Raw genomic sequence first — 20,316 nt, 5'->3', positions numbered from 1 at the left:
AAAAATAATTTTAATATTACTGTAATTGGAAAAAATGCTGGTCACAGTAATCATAATTGAACATGGGTAATTGAAAACGTAATTGTAACTGAAAAATGTAATTGATCCCAATCCTGGTTTATACACATTTAACACTATTTACAGTAGGGTCATTCCATGTCATTTCATCACATTTTCAGGACATTCCACGCACTTCCAATTTTGGGGAGCTAGCATATCCACCAGATAGGATGTATAGCAGACATTCTTGTATATTCTGAGAGAGTAGATGGAGCTGTATTACTGTACCAAATTTCAGTTTCCTATATGATGTAGTTCTTGAGATATTGGAAGCTGAAAATGGAAGAAGAAAAAGGACACGTAAAAATCGACACATACCCCCTTCACTAAATTGGCCATATCTAAAAAAAAAAATCATCCAAACAAACAAAATGTACTGTGTGCTTTTTTAATAATTACAAAACAATTGGTAAAAAAAAAAAAAAGACAGAAGTGCGTGGGCCATTTGTTGAAATAACATGGAATAATCCAATAACAATAGCTTTAATAATGGCACCCATAGAATAGTGTTCCTTACGTACTGATTAACACTTTTTCTAACTCCATCTTCGTTCACAGCTCTGTGGGAGCAGACATGGAGAAGGTCAATCAGCTGCTGGAACAGTACAAGTGTCCATCCGTCTCCCACAACTGGCTCACTGACCTGTAGAGGAGCTCATTGTGTTCCTCATGGAAACACCACCTATTAATAAAAACCTTTATTTAACAAAGGCTATTAGTGCAAGTTTGTATAACACTACTATTTATGTATCCTACATATCCTATTAAGGACATTACAGTGGTGGACTGGCCATCTGGAATACTGGACATCGTGCAGGTGGGCTGTCAACCTGAAGTGGGCCGGTCTGTCTGCTACCTATTTTTGTTTTTTTATTTTAACAGTGGAGGCAGACATGTTAACAGGTGCCCAAAAATGGTCCAAAAGTAGCAAAAACGTGGCAAGAAAAGAGTGAAAAGTGACTAAAATGGGCCAAAACCAGTCAAGAGTGGCCAAAAATGGGCAAAAAAAAAAAAAGGAACCAAGTGGTATATAATGGCAAAAAGTAGCTTAACTGGCAAAAATGTGGAACAAAAAGTGGCAAAATGTAGAGAAAAAAAGAGGTTTTTATTGGGCCAAAGTTAGCTTATTTTGATGAAAAGTGGACAAAATTAAAGAAAGGACAAAAATTGGATAAAAGTGTCATAAAGAACTTGAAAAAATGGACAAAAAATAGGAAAAAAAATGGATATTTATTGAAGCTAAAATGTGAAAAAAGTATTGAATTTTGGTCCCAGTCCACCCCCGGCTACGTAAAATATTTAATCCCCACTTAAAACACAACTGATAAAATATGAAATGATACAAATGTAAAAACTAAAAAACCTCTAAATTTGTTACAAAGATGTCATGGAGATCTGAAATGGTCAAGATCTAAATATTATCTTTGATCTTCTTAAAACACTTACACATGTTTAGATGGTGTACTATGGCAGCCTTGCGTCCATCAGTCTGCCCCAGGGCAGCTGTGGCTACAACAGTAGCTTACCACCACTAAGCGTGGAGTGAAAAAATAATCCCTTGATTCTGTAAAACATCTTTGCGTGTCCAAAGAAGCGCTATATAAAATTCATGAATTATTATAATTAAAAAACACAAGCACGGTTACACATAGTCACAAATATTTGCATTTATTTAAATAAAAATTAAACCAACGACACTATCCGAGTAAAAATATAGTAAATGTTTTAAATTGGTACATTTGGGACCCACAAACATATGCTAAAAAAATACAAATAACCGACAGATAGGACAAGAGGACAAATACAAATATACACGCGCACACACACACACAAGGCAACGTGGTATCAGTACAAGGCAAATACATTTTTACAAAGAGTTTAAAAACTTCTGCTTTCTCATGCGAGCCCAGTGAATAAAAAAGTTCAGATGAAAAATGAACATTCTTTAACATGTAAGTATTCTACATGATCAGCAACATAACATTGATCAATAAAATAACCTAACCTAGAAGACTCTGCTGGAAAGGAGAATCTGCAACAGTCATTATATAATGGTTATAAAACGCACATTTATCCTGTGACTCGTGTTGAATGTTTAGCTTTGTCTGTTGAGTCATGTTATAGTTTACATTTATAACATGTAATAACTGATGCACAGATGCTATTGGTTATCACCAAGGTTGGGGGTCAATTATAATTGTTATTGTGTAATTGATAATTAATTACAATTATGGTGTATTTATATTTGTAATTTAAATCATCTGCTGCTGTCATAATTGTAATTGAGTTTAGATATTTGACTTTGTAATTGTAATTGGCATGAAAATTCTATGAAAATTGGCAATTATAATTTAACGCAAAACTGGGGAACCATGTACAGTTCTACACATATGTAGTTAACAATTATTAAAATATGTTACATATAAAGCTTTCCCACATTGTACCATTTAAAAAAAATTAAATTCAGGGGTGTACTGACACAAAAAAGGCTCAGACGCCGAAACTAAAGATATTAAAACCTATATTTTCATTGATTAAGAAGCCTAACAAGGTAACCAATAGATGGGAACAAAATTTGATGATAGATATTTGTTTTTAGTATATTTTACAGCTGATTTAGGACCCGTTATCATAAAAAAGGCTAACAGAAAGCTAACATAAGAGGAAGGTTAACTTGTATTAGGTTAGGCGACTGAGCCTTTTTTGAGTCAGTATACCCCTGAATTTATCTTTTTTTTTTTTTTTTTTTTAATGGTAAAATGTGAGAAAGCTTGATATGAAACATATTTGAATACTACATATGTGTAGAACATGTAACATGGTTCTTCAGTTTTGCATTCAATTATAACTGACAATTTTTATAGAATTGTCATGGCAATTTCAATTACAAAGTCAATTATCTAAACTAAATTACAATTTAACTACAATTACGGCAGCAACAGATTTTTAAAATTACAATTACAACTATAATTACACCATAATTGTAATTAATTATCAATTACACAAATACAATTATAATTGACCCCAAAACTGGCTTGCAGTACTACATTAAATGCAGTAATATTGAATTGCAATTTTTTTCAAAATCCCAGAAAATTCTTGCAAATTATTCCACAAAATTCTGGCAAATGATATTGCAGATTTTGAGTAAATTAGTTGTAAACTCAAGGAATTTTAACCAATTGTTTAACATTCAGGAAATCATAAGAGACTTAAAATATTTCTTACATGTTAAAGTGAAAACTGGGGCACAAATGTTCTTTTATTTTGTGCTTTTTCCTTCTCAATAACATGTATTTCTTTGGTCCGGCTCACTTTAGCTCAAACTGGCTCGTATGTGACCCTTGAACTAAGATGATTTAGAGAAATGACCAATCTGAGCATTAATACAGGAAAGAACAATGGGTGTGTTTTTCTGTCATTTTGTGTATTTTTGATGCTTGTGTGTGTATTTTTTGTCTTTATATGTGTTTTAATAGTTGTTTTGTATGTTTCTGTAACTCATTTGAGTTCAGGGGCCAAATACGGAGCAGTTTGATCTCAAGAGGGCCACAGATTTTATGCGGGAAAACAAGTAATTTCAACATTATTGTGCCCTAGTTTTCACTTGTACACAACATAAAATACTAAATATGTAAAGAAACTGAGCAGTGACAGATATCAGTCCCAACAGGATCTTCACTTTAAATTTCCTTGATTTGAGACTGATTTCTATTCAATTTGGGAAATTGTTATGTAATAATTTGAGGAAAATGATAAGATATTTTTCAACAGTTTTAACATAAAAAATGACTGCAATCATGTAATATAAGCATCAGGAAAACCATTAACCCCTATAAATATTGTTGAGTAATCATTTACACAATGATTTATGATTTCTCTGTCATTTTTACTTTCTTCTGCGGGCCGAATTGGATGATCCAAAGGGCCGGATTTGGCCCCCGGTCCTTGAGTTTGACACGTGCCGTAGTAGAACTTCTTTTGTTTGGTTTTAGAGTCTTTTTTTTTTTAAGCATTTTTATTGTCAATCTGTGAATTTTCTGTAATTTGGTGCATTGTGGCCCTTTTGTGTGTCTTTGGACCTATTTTGTGTATTTGTTTTAGGGACCGCGCAAAATTAGACAGAGGCCCATCTAGTGCAAACAGTGGCCCACATTTAGACTAGATGGCGCTAACAGAGCCCCCCAATGAAGCCAGTAGTTCAGGGTTAAGAGAAGTGAAGTCAGGTTATGCAGAGAGGGACAAATATAGTGTCTTCATACCAGTACGCACCATCTTAGGAGGTTAGATGACGTATTTGTACAAGTCAGCGATGCAAAAGGTTTGTTGAGTTTGTTACTCAAGCAGCTCTGACTGACTGAGGCAGGCTCACACCATTTCCTTCTGTAGTCCACTGCAGACACTGAGAGCTGCTAGGTATCAAATTTTAGTGCTTGATTAATATTATTATAAAGGCTAGAAAAACAATATAAAAAAAAACATACAATAAATGCCACAATGCAGAACCCATGGTATGGTGGCGTATGACGTGTGATCTCCTAAACATCAAAATAAAAAAGTAAATAAAACATTCTGTACAAAAGTCCCTGTCATTTACATATGCTCCATAAAGCATTTGACATCCTTAAATAAATTAATGATTAATGACATCTAATACAAGTTTCAGGTAATCATAACCGATTACTGAACAATTAATTTACATCCAGACGTAAAAACCCTGCAGCGTGTTTTACTTTATCAAAGTGAAGCAAAAAATAAAATGATCAAATAAAGCTGTGAAACTGGTCATGTGACCCAGTTTGTTCCTGTTGTGTGAGACTTTGCTCTGGCAGTAGTTTGAAGACCCACAGACACGCTAAAGCTCAGGCTCAGTTGCTGCCGTCATGGAGTTGACCTTGGCGTACTGGCTGAAGATGGCGTCGAAGGACTCGTCTCTGTGCATCATGGCGCCGAATACTAACGGCTGTTGGAGGAGGGAGAACATGCTTAGACTTGTTCTGCTTTATAACACTTTATTTTCTCAAATAGTGCTCTGATAATGTGAACTGGGGCTGGGCGGTATACCGGCTCATACTGAATACCGGTATATATTTTTGTTATGATATAAATTTTTAATATACCGCCGTACCAGTGTATTTGATTATAGCTGTCCCTTTACAGTGCAATTTTGCATGTATTTTTTTACAGCGTATAAACGCACATTGTGTTCTGCGTCCTCACTGGCTAAGTGAGAACCCACGCATTGTGTTCAGCGTCCTGATTGGCTAATGCTGCGTTCACACCGGATGCGTCACAAAATGTTGGTGCGACCAGATAACATGGATAGATGCGGCCCAGAGGCGAAAACTTTCCTGTGCGGTGGTGCGGTCCGATCCGCACGTCAAGAGCGCTGGCTGTGGGAGCGCGCTCCCGATTATTCGTCGTATTTGCACATTCGCAGGAGTTGAAAATATTGAACTCCTGCGACTGTTTCCCATAACGGAAGCCAAGAGTCTTTGTTGACGATGACGTCACGCCGTCAACACAGACACGGGTCTGTTCACCCATTCAACCGTGGAGTAGAAGCTGTGTGTGACCACCTGGAGCTGTATGACACAACCTTTATAACCGGGACCGGACTAGGAAGGATTTGGCTTGGAGGAGAATCAGCGAGGAGGTGGTAGTAGCAGGTAAAAGTTCTCTCTGTAGTTGTCATCTTTGAAAGTCGGCACTGAGCTAGCATAGCATTAGCCGCTAATCAAACCGGCTTTTTTCACTGGTGGTTTATGTTTATGAGAGAAGAAAAAGAAGCGCAGCTCCTCGCTTCAGACGGCAGTGAAACTCACCGAGTTGGATGTGTCGCTGGTGGGCGGTGCTTTGCTTCAAACGCGCAAATGAAGCGAATGGGGACATTTTTGATCCTGCGCACTCTGAAGTGCTATATATTTGCTGTTTTCTCCCTGACAAAACCCACAATGTTGACATCTGAAAAGTGTATAAAGTGTGTGGTGAGGGATTTTACAGCCTTAAAACTTGTATAATAATTGTAAAAAATAAAGCTGACTACTTTGCGGAATTCGCCTACTGCGGTATTATTTTTAGAACGTAACCCCCGCGATACACGAGGGACTACTGTACACAACTTTCGGAACGCTACGCTGCACCTCGTTTCAAACCAGACCCTTTTCAATGTTGCACTTCTAAATATGAAGGTAAACAGTAGCACTCTGGTGTTAGTTGCGGTGTACATCACACGTGTAAATGGATAAGAAATACACAATTGAAAGTTCTGAAGCGGCATGTGAGCTTGTGACTGTGTGTGCATAAATCATCATCATCATCATCATGAAGCTAGTTGCCAGGTTAGGTTTACAATGAATGAATGAACAGTTAGTTTATTATTGTGGACGTTGATTTATTTGTTAGAAATAGGGATGTAACGATTCACTCAACTCCCGATATGATTCGATTCACGACACTGGGTTCACGATACGATTCTCTCACCAACTAGAAAATACTGTATTATTTTCCTTTTATTTTTCATTGTCAAAAGACTCCCTTGATGAACTATTCAAACAATGCAATTTAACTAAAAATAAATCTTGAATGAAATAAATAAAGGAATAATACAAATGAAGAAGCCTATTCATTTAAATTCTGGTTCCATAGTAAACAATACAAAACTGCATAATAGCTTTTTTTTTTTTTTTTAAAAAGTGCAACTGAAAATGTATTTTGTGACTTAACAATTGGACCTTAAAAAAAAAAAAACAGTCTGCATTGTATTTGCGTCAGATATTTGTTTGAACCAGCAGAGGGCGCTGGTAACCCAGTGGTCGGTTGGCATGCAGCTTAGTGCAGTGAAGAAGAGATGCTATGCTAGCAGACAGGGTTAATAGAAAAACGTGACTTTTACAGCTATTCACTTAATATTACAGATATTATTTTGGTGCTAAAGGGGTAAGGAATCATTTATGAATATGTTTAAGAGTAGAAGGCGGCCAGAAAGAAAGTATTGAAAGATTTCGCCCGTCGCCATGACTTCTGGATAGCGCCCTCTGCTGGTTAAAAAAGTACTGCGATTCAATTTTCACAACATCGATGTGAACCTTGATACCTATGAATCGATTTTTAACTGCCTTACGATTAATCGTTACATCCCTAGTTAGAAACGCTCAATGAAAGCTCTGTTTTGATAGCTTCATAAGCACATGTTACACACGTATATGATTAATCTAATGCATCTCTGTGAAGATTGATGAGCTCCTACCTTTTGGGTGAATGGCGTTGCTATGGAGATGCCCATCCCTGATCCCGGCAGCACGGACAGAACTTTGTACTGTGGGGGCAAACAGACATAGTCCACATTAAAAACAAACAAACACCTGCTTAGATTAAAAACAATTCCCTATCAGAATGAATGAATGGCCTTCAATTGAGAGTTGATGGATAATGTTTTAAAAATGTTAAAAACACTTGATAAATGGTTGGGATCCTTAGTCCTTAACCACAGGAAATATGCCATCTTTGCAATTTAAAGGATTTAAACCCAGGTAGCCCGCATGGATCATGTGAGGTGCCTTCAAGAGCTTTAGTCACTAATAAGCTCCTGATTTACTTTCCAGGATTCAAGCTCACATGTGACAGATGTAGATAGTAATTAATAGAGTTAAATACTGCTGATGAAGTTTTAGTATTAAATTAACCATCTGAAACATTGTGACAAATATTGCAGTGTGTTGCAGATCTGGTGTATGGTCCGTGGAATCTAATACAGTATATAATATGATATATAAGATATATTTTTAAAAACGCAAGGTGGATTTTATAGAAATATTTTATGAAAATGAAACAATTGCATAAATTAGGAGAAATAAAGTGTTTCACGTTGAAACAAACATTTCCTACCTTTTTAAGTTGCTGCTAGCCTTACTTATTATCTTATCCTCTAATTAAAGTGAAAATGTAGTACTTAAAGCTGCAATATGTAAAATATTTTGGCATCATTTGGTCAAAAATCCAGTCATCGTTGAGCATATTATAATAAAAGTGTTATGAGTGGACAGTGAATCTATTCTCCTTCTCCTGGCTCTGTAAAATGACATCTGGATGTCAGCCAATCAGAGATCTTTCTACAAACACGTGAGCTCCATGAGCTGTTTTTGGCGTTACTATTGGCTACTCGACTGAAGTCAGACGTGTTCAGGTACTCTCGGTCAGAAAAATTTAATGACGGACGTCCCAGCAACATAATACAGCATTAAACACAAGGGTTACACAGCAAATAAAAAAAGGCATACCAAGGTGGAGAAGCAACAGTTTAAAGCCACAAACACTGACGAGGAATGGATCGTTTTGTGTCTTCATGGACCCTCCGTGACTGCGCAGGGTCCGACTCCGCCTCACACACACATACAGGTGTCAGAGAGTGATAACAGACGCGTGTGTAAATAAACCAAGAGAAGCTTATTCAAGGTGAAATAATTTTATAGTTTGGATGCGGAGGGATGGTTGTCAGTCCGCTCAGAGCAGCAGGCAGCCTAAATCACAGCCCCATCTCTGTGTGCTTGTGGCCGGGACGAGCTGACAGCAGCAGCTGCTGCTCAGGACAATAACTACAGAGTGATACGTGCATTCATGTTTGAGTTTCTAAAACACCAGAAAAATCTCAAATAACTTAAGATAAAGTCCATACACTTGTCACTAGCCTATATTGAGGAAAAAAGTCGCTACGAGCATTCAAAAAAAGACACCACTATGGGAGATTGAGTTTCGGTTTCAAAAGGGAGCGGAGGGAGTATTCTACATACTGCAGCTTTATGAGTGCTTTTTTAACTGGTAGACAATACAGTACCTATGAAGTAGCTCACAGTTTCAGAAAGGTTGGTGACCCCTGCTTTAGAAGATTATAAACATTTCTTAGTTTGTTTTTTTATTTTTTTAAGATGAAAGTGATGAGAAAGAAAATAAATGTCATACACAATGTACCAGTGTCTCAGCATTGCTTTATCATCAGGTATCAGTAACAAATCAAACCCTCTTACCTTCTGGATATCAATGATGTCCTGCAGTCTGATGACTTTGTTCCTTTTGGAGATGGACCTGGAGCTGGAGACCTCGAAGCACAGGTAGCTGAGGAGGCAGCAGAGGATTGGTTATCTCCCAATCACACAAACACTCACACTTTAAAATCTACGTTAGTAAAGGACGAAGATACTCCACATTCTCCTTGTGATTAAATCAAATCGACATTTTACCCTTTTGTGGCCGGATAGGTGACACCACTAGGTCTTGAGGAGGTAAAATAACCAGATTCATCCTCCAAGCCACAAGTTCATTTAATTAAACAAGAAACATGATGATATAAAAGAACAACCACATTTACTTAAAGAAGCTCACTTCTCTGTGACGTAGAGGACTCCGTTGCGGATGTAGTCTGTTGGAGTTTTCTTGTCTCTGTTGATGAGGCAGCAGCGCCAGCCGTTTTCACACACTGAAACAAACACACACACACATTTAAACACCATGGCTGCAGGGAACAACACATTATTTAAAATCACCAAACAGCTGGACTCATATCATCCAGTGTGGTTTTAAAAATGCACTGCAATAAAGCAATCAAACACTGAAATCTAAAAAAGACACGCAGGACAAGACTGTCTGATAAAGTAATCAAGGTTTCCTAATAAAGATGGGCGATTTTTAACAATATATGTATATACATATATATCTATGGGGATATATTTACAGATATATTAACTCTTACTTTATTTCCGCAGTGTCTGCATTCATTGTCTTAGGATGACACTACATGTTGTACAATCTTCTCTTGACAAATATGCATGTTTAATTTGTAAAAAAGAAATTGAATTGTATTACACCTCATTAAGAAGGGTGTCAAAAAACCTTATACTAGTATTTTTTCCCACCAATATGTTGTTGGAACAATGTTAAAATAAATACAGCACTTTTTCTATAACCATTTTTCTTATTTTGCATAGATGACATTTCATGTGGAATACATCCAGCATCCCATTAAAAGTACGGTAGGTTTAATGAGTTAATTCCATGAGAGGATATATGATGTGACCTAAAATTAGGTGGGGGATGAGGTCTATGTATATATCTGGTTTGGGTATTATTGGTTAATATTGGAAATTGAGTGTTTGAGAGATTTACTTAAGTAAAGCTCATTGTGGGGTGGTTCAGACAGGAGAGGGCGATTTAGGGTACACCTCTGATGTGGGTAATTAGCTGCAGCTGTAGCAAGGGGACTAATTTCCCTCCTTCCTCATACACCATATACTGTATTCCAGTGAGCGGCTGAAATCAACCCAGACAAGCTGAGACACTTTTTGTTTATGAATTTTTTTCTGGCACATCCAGGTATTGATTAGTTCAGCAATTCTCAACTGGTGAGTTGGGACCCAAAAGTAGGTCGCGAACTTGTACTGGGTGGGTCGTGAACAGCTGGTCAAAAATAAATAAACGCTGAATGTCTCTCATGTTGGACTTGTCTTTTATTTAGCAAGATTAATTTTGTCTTCTTTTTGAACAGTATGTTAACTTGAGGTTTTGTTTATTCAGAAAAGGTTTTTCAAGAAATTCAAGGTAATTTTTCAGGAGATTACCTTGAATTTTTCAGGAAAAGTCCATAGAGGTGAAGTGAAACTTCAAAGGAACCATCAAAGGCGATCAGCATAACTCCTCTGATAGGACTTTATAATAAGGATCTATAATTTAGGGATATGTGAGTACTCTATGACGAGCTTGACACTTACCCAGCAGAGGCTGCTCGCTCTCGGGCAGGTTGAAGACTTCATGGAAGGCTCCTCTCTTGGTGCTATAGTAGCGCCCTCCGTCTTCATCCCGGCCGGCACCCAGGGGAGCAGCAGCGGTGACGCTGGCTCGAGATCCTGCTATGGTAACCTGAGTGGCAGAAGTGATGCTGATCAACAGCTCATCCACAAATCTATGGTGTGAACCCATACGTTCAAGTTTCAGTATTTCATGTTCAAGTCCATGGATTTCCTTTTGAGGTTTTTCAGCTGAATCCTCAAATTGTGGAAAAAATCCACAGGCCAATGTAAGCAAGTCGTTGTAAAGTAGAGTATTGATCTCTATCACAGTGGGCACCACAAACTTGTGATTGTATCTGATTGGAGGGCCACATTATCAACATTTACTTGAATTTGAAAGATTTTATTAATCCCAAAGGGATTTATGTCAGCATTTCGAATTATGACCAATCAGAGCCTTAATACAGGTAAGAACAATTGTATGAGACATTATAGTTTATGTTTTTTAAGTGTGCAGGGGTAGAGGGTACATGGCTTCAGGTTAAATATCTGAAGGGGTACGGGACTGTGAAAAGTTTGGGAACCACTGTTTTAGAGGCTACACAAAATTAAACCGAGGGCCACATTTATGTACAAGTGTTGGAAGGAGTACTGTAGCAAGGATACGTAGAAACAGACTACGTGAATACTAGAAACAATCTAGTCAATAGATGTTTTATTCAGAAGGACAATTACTAGGACAACTGTCTGCTGACACTCGGGTCTAGGTCTACATGTCAAGATGGATCAAGAACTGGTCTCTAAATTGCAACTGTAACTAGAACCCCCACACACACACACACACACACACACTGATCAGAATCCTACCTGTTCACACTCAGAGTGCTGAGAGAGAAAACAGCACGGTTCAGAGAATTGATACCAACAGCAGAGCCTGATCGTGTTCCAGGCCTGTGGTCAGGCTCAGTTCTGCATGTGGACATGATTGGGGTGGGAGGGGGGAGGGGCTAGAACTGACCCGTCTGCTCAGGGTGGTGCCGCCGCGCTCCTTCAGCTGCAGGTCGGTGGGCAGGTTTGTCCAGACGACGTAGGGCGTGTCGTACCGCTGCCTCAGCTTCGGACAACTCTTGAAGATGAAGTTGATGATGAAGAACTTGATACCAGCGTAAACACCTGAGCCAGATGAACACTGATCAGTACACACTCAGGGCCTGTTTTACTAAGATCCCAAACAAAAGGTGCGACATTGAGTTCACACGCAAATAGATAGCACGTTTTGCATGTGATTTTCTAGGATTTTTCAGATTTTGTTTAACCTCGCCCCACGCACACCCCACCCACTTTAGCAGACCCTCATTATTCTTTTGTATATAGTTACCGTTGGTTTGAAAAAGGAAGAATTTAATATTTGTTAACTTCTGAGTGTGAAGATACAAGGTTTTAGTGGCAAATTAGCAGAAAAAAGATGCTCATGTTGTTTAAGGAATTACTTAAAGTCCATCTAAGTTTAATTTTTAATTGCGGTGAGTATAACTGTCGTAAATTTACATTTTTATGTGTTATATGAGGGCATGTATGTTAATATATAAAACTATGTACACTTTTTTTTCCTTTCTTTTATTTAATTATATTATTTTTGAAACCAACATGGAAAAGAGGGTGATTGAACCTCAAAGGAAGAAATTTTCTCTGTTTTTTTCATTTTTATTTTATTATTTTTTATTTCTCTTGTTTTATGAAAGAGGACTTTCATTGTGGAAAACCACAAGCATCTATTTACTTAATTATTTTATCTGTCAAGTAGTATTGTACGCCACCCTTTGTAAACTTTGTGTGGTTGTTCAAACAAAAAAACATTAAAAAAAAGAAGAAAAAAAGAGAGAAATTGCTGAACAGGCGTGGAGACCGCCCAAAATAAAATGTTGAAGAGAACAGTTAACATATTGGTGAATGTAAGCAGGAGAAACACCACATGGATGGCTCACTGTGAGAAAGTGAATGCTGTGGAACAAGAACAGGAGATGAAAATGAGAAAAGATGGAAAGATTAAAGTACATCAAAAATATGTTAACATTATTTTTGATTAATTTTTTCCAGAAATCTGTTCTTGTGGCCTTTGGTTCTGTCTATGTGTTTTTCCCCAACAATAACTGTAGCCATCTGTGAGTAAAGCTGTGACAGATAACACCTGCCTGTCAAATGTACAGTATTTCGATCCCTCTCTCCCAATATGTAGTGCGTCCTTGCAGAGATGCCCGCATTATAAATTCATTAGAGCAGTGGTTCCCAGACAGGGGTACGTGCACCCCTGGGGGTACAGGAGCACAATGCATGAGGTACTCGGAAATATTTAATTAATTTAAAAATAATTGGGACATTTTTAGGCTATTTTTTTGGACAAATTGATACTGTTACTGTTGCTCAATAAAATACTATATTTTCTTGTTATGTAGTGAAACAGGATTATTTAATTTTGTAGAGGCAAATGTTATCACACTTCTGAAAATCGGAGAATTCCACTCATTGTTCTGAATTTGTAGATTAATCCTTAGGGAACAAACGTTGGAGACACATGTAGGAATTTAGGAGAGTGCACTGTTCCACAATGTTATGGAGAGAGAACTTATGATATGAAGAGGGGGTACATGGGACAAACAAGATTGGGAACCACAGCATTAAAGACAAATGAACTGAACCGATTGCTGGTGTTATTTCCCAGTTAGTAGATCAACCACAACACGTTTTGTGCAGAAATGATAAATGTTTGCTCTCTGGATGACATGTGTCTTGTTGAATCGTTTCTGGACTAAAATACAGACATTTGGCTTCCTCTATCACTGTCTCTGGGAATCCACTTTGTGCAGTAGGAAACTCTGGTTTTTAAATATCAAAACATCTGAATATCACACAGTAATGCTGATGTACCTATAAGGAGTCCCAGCAGCCGGAACGGGAGCAGGCACGAGGAAACGAAGGCCACCCACAAGCCAACGTACAGCTTCTGAGTCAACTCTGGCTCCACCCACATAAACAGACTACACACACACACACACACACACACACAGAAATACAGGGGGTATTAAATGCTGCTGTGTCTAAAGTAACACTTTGCTTCTTTTTTTTTTACCCCAAAGACTCACTTCTTTATCTTCTCCAGGATGTTTGCCATCTTTCCCAGAATATTCTGCGTGAAGAGAAAGAGAAAAGTGTTGTGTCAGAAGGAGGCTATGCTCACCTACAGGCTCGGCTCTGAGAGATGTTTCACCTGAGCTTTCTGAGCCACGTCCAGGACCAGTGTGAACTTCTCTGACACCGTCAGGTCTTCTTTAGGAGGCTCCTGCTACAGGACAAGTGGACAACATCAGTCAAAATCTACTGCTTAGCAACATAAGAGAGAAAATACGGTAGTTCAATACTATAAGTCAGTGGTTCTCACACTTTTTTGGCTCCTTACTTTTGAATCAAAGTACCCCCTTATGTCTGACTACAACATTTTGATTAGAATTCTGAAAAAAAACAACTAATGAGCATAATGATGGACTGAATTAGTGAAAACATATTTGAAAGAATCTCATTTTGTAAATAAGTGGGTAGAAATAGTATTTAGTGCATCCTAAATATATTTATTTCTACAGTTTGTTGTTGTTTGTTTGCTCTTCTTATTATTCAGTATATTTTTCTTGAATTTTGTGTGTTTTTGTTGTCGTTTTTGTGTGTTGTTGGTATTTTATTTAAATTATTCTATCTCAGTGTGTGTGTATTTTTGGTGTCGTTTTGTATGTTTCTCTGTTATTTTTGTGTATTTTGTAGTGATCATGTGTATTTTTCTCTCATTTAATGGGTCTTTGTTGTCGTTTTGTGTGTTGCTGGTAATTTTTCTCTCTTGGTGTGTGTGTTTTTTGGTGTCATTTTGTGTATTTTGTTGCTGTTTGTCAGTTCTTTTTATTATTCAGTATATTTTGCTCTTATCTTGTGTGTTTTTGTTGTCGTTTAGTGAGTTGAGGATAATATTCAGTGTGATTATCATTTTTAACTAAAAATAAACATAAAACAACATATTTTTATGCTTTCATTTGTCAATTTTCCTCTCTTTCTCTCAAGTACCTCCTGTAGTGCCATCGCGCACCCCGAGGGGTACACGTACCCCCGTTTAAGAAACATTGCTTTAGCAGGTAATTATCAAAGGTGGAGCTATCATATTGTTTGGTTCTCAACTAATACCCTAACCTAAAAGGCTACATTATACATAACATCAAACTAAGTAAACTTATTTTAAAGATACAGCAATCTGAAACTGATCGAAAATAGATTAGCAATTTATTTACTTATTCTATGTTTTTTTTATTACTTCATTCATCGTAATTATTTCCTTTTTGGTGAAAACCTGCCTCTGATCAACAGGACCTGACATTAATTTATAACTGAAGATTAAATCTTAAAAACACATTGTAGGCAACAGTTTTCATTCAAAAACTGAAAAAAAAATCTTTTGAAATATAATTTTATTACATTAACCGTTACATCAGGTGTGCAACTCTAGGCTGAATCCTATGACAATGACAGACAGCTCTTAGGTCTTTGTAAAGTGCACAATGTGTGTACTCTGGCTCAGGTTAAGGTCCTGAACCACGATTTGAGAAGCAGTGTTTCATGTGTTGTTTATATAATAAAGACACAAATCTTACCACTGGCTCCCATACTTCAGGTACAATGCTCCACTGGATCCTCCAGCCTCTGACAGCACAGAAATGATAAGAACACGCATTCAAACACAACAAAGGTCTTCATAACCCTGACCTTTTCTATACATGATGTCACATTACAAACACTAACTAAACTGTGTTTGATTAGGAGTTTAAATAATAAACCAGACTTAGGCAACTGGTGGCCTGTGAGCCACATGCGGCCCTTGTTCTAATTTTGTGCAGCCCCCAAAACAAATACATAACATGAATGCATTAATACACAAAACTACAAGAAATTCACACAAAATGACAGAAAAATACCCAAAATATCTGTATATCGGTTAAGGAAGCGGCTTGTAATCGTAGGGTCACAGTATCTTTATTGTAATTTTGTTTATCTTTATTGGTCTTTAGGAGTCATTTTTTGGTTTTTCTTCTCTGTCATTTTGTGGAGATCTGAATTTTTTGTTTTGTGCATTTTTGTTGTCATTTTGTGTTTTTCTCTATACTTCTTGTATTTTTGTTTTTCTTTTGTGTGTTTTTGAAGGCATTTCGTGAATTTTTTGTTGTCATTTTGTGTATTTTTTGTTTTTCTTTTGTATGTTTTTAAAGACATTCCAGGTATTTTTGGCATCCTTTACTGCTTTGTTGTAATTTTGTGTATTTTTGTTGTGTATTTTTGACATAATTTTGTGTATTCTTGTTGTTCTTTTGTGTGTTTTTAAAGACAATGCAGGTATTTTTGGTGTCCTTTACCGCATTGTTGTTGTCATTTTGTGTATTTTTGTTCTCATTTCGTGTATTTTTGTTGGTTTTTTTGTGTGTTTTTCGAGTTGTGTATTTTTGACAATTTTGTGTATTTTTGGTATCTTTTACTGCATTGTTGTCATGTTGTGTATTTTTGTTCTCATTTTGCATATTTTTGTTGTTCTTTTGTGTGTTTTTGAAGGCATTTTGTGCATGTTTTGTTGTCATTTTGTGTAATTTTTGGGGGAGCACGAACGCTATTTCCATTAGTGGTGGTAACATGACAAACAATGTAAAACTCAGGGTGTATGAAGACGTAGGTGAATAGTATTGACAGTTGACCTCATGTTGTTCTTAAAGCACGACTACTAACTGAAACCGTGACAGAACACACCAACCTTGAAATGAGGTAATTCAAAGAAAGTCGGAGGATGGCGAGAAAAAGGAACATAGAGATGGTCCATCCGTGCCACACACCATACATGTAAACCTACAGAGATGACACACACACACACACACACACACACACTTTGTAGAGGAATGGTTGATCAAATAGTGATACAACATGCTGAGTGGACTCACAATAAAAGCAATGGCCGACGTGTAAACAGAGTACCAGCTGGATAAGGCAGAAAGGTTCTTCTTGAAGTTGTTCACAGGTCTTAATTCTCGTTCTGAAGAAATATGATAAAAGTTAAACAGACCCTGCATAGAAGAACCAACACATCTGTTCACTTTGTCAATTACACTTTGGTTTCCTAATAGCAGTGTTGGGGCGAACCCATTCCAAACTACTAAGTTCCTATAGCATAAACAGCACAGTAACTGTAGGGTGTGGTGCTACATTGTTGTTGTTTTGTCATTTGGGGATCGCCAGATGCATTCACGAGACTAAGAATGTATTTTTTTTAGCAATTTGAGCACATTTTTGCTTATCTTTTTACCCCTTTTCTGGAACTACACTAAACTTACCATATTTTAGGCTATTTTTATCACTTTTTCTTGCCATATTTTTGCTAATTTTAATTTTTTTGCTACATTACTTCCATTCCTGCCACTGCTCCATCAAGTTCCAATGCCTTTTCTGCACATTTTCTTCACTTTCAAGACATTTTTGGCACGTATAAACCCTTTCCACCACTTTTCCCACCTAATGTCACATATGTTGACCCATTGTTGTCACATTCTTCACCTCTTTTCACCGTATTTCATGGTTATTTGTCATTTTTGGCCATCTGTGATCTAGTTTTATGTCTTGGTTCTATTCACACAGAGACGCATTGAGGGCGTGTTTGTTTACTCTGGACCAAATCGACTTTAATGGCGGCACAGGTTGAGACGAGTTCCTTCACATGGGGAGGTTCTCTCTCTTTTTTGTGCAGGACAAAGCTCTGTCTGGGCTTAAAGCTCCTATCTACTGCTAGGAACATATATCACAAAACTAACCAATACGATATACATCGCAATATCAATAATTACAATTTTCACCTTTACACACACACAAATGGTATGAATGTTTTATTAAACTTGCAAGAACAAGTTAATAGTAACTAACTGACTTTAAAATGAGCTCACACTGATGTGTAATGAATACTCACTGAGTCGCCTCATGTTTTCAGTTAGCCTATCGATCAGAAAAAAATATTATCATTAGGTTTCATCCAAACACAAGTTTTACTCATAAGTTCTACACAATCTTCTCCTCACCTCTTGGCACTCAGAGGCTCCTCGGTCTCCACGGTTACCTCCTCCGGCTGGAAACGGAAGTCTTCGATGTAGACGCCGTAATGCTCGTAAACCCATTTCATGAAACGGTCAAACAGAGTGTCGGCCTGTTTGTCTGAGCAGGTACAAATTAAAAAAGAGGAACTGCATTGATTACTTTCCTTTGATTCTCTCAGATTATATGCACACTCACCTGTACCGCTGCCTGCAGGTGGAAGAGGGGGCGGGGCTTTGGGTGTTGGAGATGGGGAGTCCTCATGTCTAAAGCAGACAAACATCAGAATTTAGACACAACGACTTCATGTACAATTTGTCTGAGAGGGTTCAACTACATGTGGGTCTTAATCAGAATATCATTGTAAAGATGTTATCAGGGGAACTTCATACATCAGATCAGACTACTTATCACAGCAGGGGCCACAACTATTGCAATTGCTAGGCTATTGCTAGGTTAGTTTTTTTTAAATTTATTTACATTAAGCATCTTTAAATGATGATTTTCACTGAAACATTGAAACAAATGTGATCAAGTATCACAGATAAAAATTAATCAAATTAAATTAAATAAAAAAAAGAAAAGAAAAAGAAAGTGGAGTTTTATGAAATCTTACATTATAGTTGCATTGTAACAACATCTTTTGATTAGTAAAAGAGTAGTTAGTGGCTAGTAAAATAGAAACATGATGATTCCCAATGAAATATTTCAGAAATTGTAATTTAACCATCAGGCAAACCAAATCGCATCCTGTCAACACTCACCAAAGCTGAAAAAAAAGAATGTTAGTGACTTGGAAAGATACAAATTCCAAAAACATTAACCAATGGCAGAATATCCTCATAGAATTAAAAAAAAAGTGGTGTCCGGGGGCGTGCTCTCCTGTCATCTGCCCGGGGACCGGCCGCGGCTCGTGGCGGCGCTGCGCAGCCTTGGGTGGGGCGGGGCTGGTGGCCTGGGGCCCGCTGTCGTCCGGGGTGCGCTGGCGTCGGGGGGGTGTCTCGTGCCGGTGCGTGGGTCGTCGGGGGTCCCCTCCGTGGGGGGGGGGGCTCTACTGGCGCCGTTGGTGTGGGATGGCGGTACCGGGCTGGGGGTGCTTCGGTACTCGGGCTTGCCGGTCCGTGGCTGGCGGGGTGGCCCTGCTTGGCGGTAGATGGTGTCCTCTTTCATCGGGGGGGCCGGGGCCGCCTTCCGGTGGAGGGTGTTGTGTCGTGGCGCCGGGTGGGCCTGTGCTGGCCCTGGTGCGGGCACGGGCCTCCCCCCTGCTCGGCCACTCTCCTTGGCGGCGGGGGGGCGTCGCTCTGGGCCGGCGTGCGGCGGGGGTCGCCCCCTGGGGCACCGGGTGACGGGGTTGGTGCCTGGCTGCGCCCGGGGGTGGGGGGTGCCGCCGTGCTCCGCGGGGCCGTCGCGGTCTGGGGGGTGCCGTGGGGGGGGTCTCCGGCTTTGCTCCTCCGGGGCCCACAGTGCCGCTTGCCCGTCTGCACCATCTACCATCTCGCGTGGCCCGCCATGCGGACGGGCCCCGCTCGCACCGGACAGGCCTCCTACATGTACACTTCACCTCACTCCCAGCTGGTCTGGCCCATTCACAATATGCACCACACACCCATACCCAACCCTTGGGGGGCTGGATGGTGGGACTGGGGCTGGAGAGGGCCGCCACCTGTGTCACTATGTAGTGGCGTGGGGGCGGCACTCCCACCTCTAGTTACCCTACTAATCCCTCCAATTTTAATCACACCTCAACATGCCACCTCCCGGATATATCTTCTGTATCTTCACTTACACCCTCCGGCCTATTACAACACATACACATATATCCACAGAGGCAGGATGGGGAGCACCGCTCCCCTCCATCCCCCTTCTTTTAATTACACCCCATACATTCACTGAACACACACACTCACACAGGGGATAGGGAAGTGCCTCTCCATTGGGGAATGGAGAGGCACCATAACAGGGTGGTGGGTTGGTTCACATATTTGGGCCTCTCCGGTGGGGGCCTGGCCCCTCTGTTGGTGGCTGGGCCACTGCATAGAATAAAAATACATCAGGATGGTGCGGTCGGGCGTGGCGGTGGGTCTCGGGGGGGCTTTGCTGGGGTCTCTCCTTGCGGGGTCTTTCCGGGCGGTGTCGGCCTGGTGGGGCGCGGGGGCGCTTCCTCCCCTTGGGTGTGGCTTGGTGCTTGTTTCGTCGGCTGGTGGCCTTGGGGGCGGGCCCCGCGGTGTGCGGATCCGGGGCGGCCTGCCTCGCCGGTTTGGGGGGTGGGTGTGCTGGTGTCCTCGCCGGTTTGGGGCGGGGTTGCTCGGCGCCTCGGAGCGATGCT

General features: G+C 39.3%; 1 protein-coding gene across 3 annotated transcripts in view; it reads right to left on the bottom strand.

Moving 5' to 3' along the window:
- Positions 1-4,063: 4,063 nt before the first annotated feature.
- The window catches only part of LOC114464535 (GRAM domain-containing protein 4-like), a 29,458-nt gene continuing 13,205 nt past the window's right edge, over positions 4,064-20,316 (bottom strand). For 2 of the 3 annotated variants that reach the window (XM_028448810.1, XM_028448811.1), the window contains exons 5-19: positions 18,189-18,256; positions 17,978-18,110; positions 17,869-17,894; positions 16,853-16,944; positions 16,669-16,760; positions 15,524-15,572; positions 14,104-14,178; positions 13,979-14,022; positions 13,764-13,873; positions 11,857-12,011; positions 10,821-10,968; positions 9,439-9,532; positions 9,084-9,171; positions 7,310-7,378; positions 4,064-5,023 (exon numbers count right to left, since the gene is read on the bottom strand). In XM_028448810.1, coding sequence (XP_028304611.1) covers positions 4,916-5,023; positions 7,310-7,378; positions 9,084-9,171; positions 9,439-9,532; positions 10,821-10,968; positions 11,857-12,011; positions 13,764-13,873; positions 13,979-14,022; positions 14,104-14,178; positions 15,524-15,572; positions 16,669-16,760; positions 16,853-16,944; positions 17,869-17,894; positions 17,978-18,110; positions 18,189-18,256 — 1,351 coding nt within the window. In that variant the 3' untranslated portion in view covers positions 4,064-4,915. The remainder of the gene's footprint in view (positions 5,024-7,309; positions 7,379-9,083; positions 9,172-9,438; positions 9,533-10,820; positions 10,969-11,856; positions 12,012-13,763; positions 13,874-13,978; positions 14,023-14,103; positions 14,179-15,523; positions 15,573-16,668; positions 16,761-16,852; positions 16,945-17,868; positions 17,895-17,977; positions 18,111-18,188; positions 18,257-20,316) is intronic. The other variant, XM_028448813.1, reaches the window with a different exon arrangement.

Source organism: Gouania willdenowi, chromosome 6, assembly GCF_900634775.1.
Source record: "Gouania willdenowi chromosome 6, fGouWil2.1, whole genome shotgun sequence".
Lineage (NCBI taxonomy): Eukaryota > Metazoa > Chordata > Actinopteri > Blenniiformes > Gobiesocidae > Gouania > Gouania willdenowi.
The sequence above is the reverse complement of the archived record's forward strand: the minus strand, read 5'-3'. Positions and strand labels throughout refer to the sequence as shown.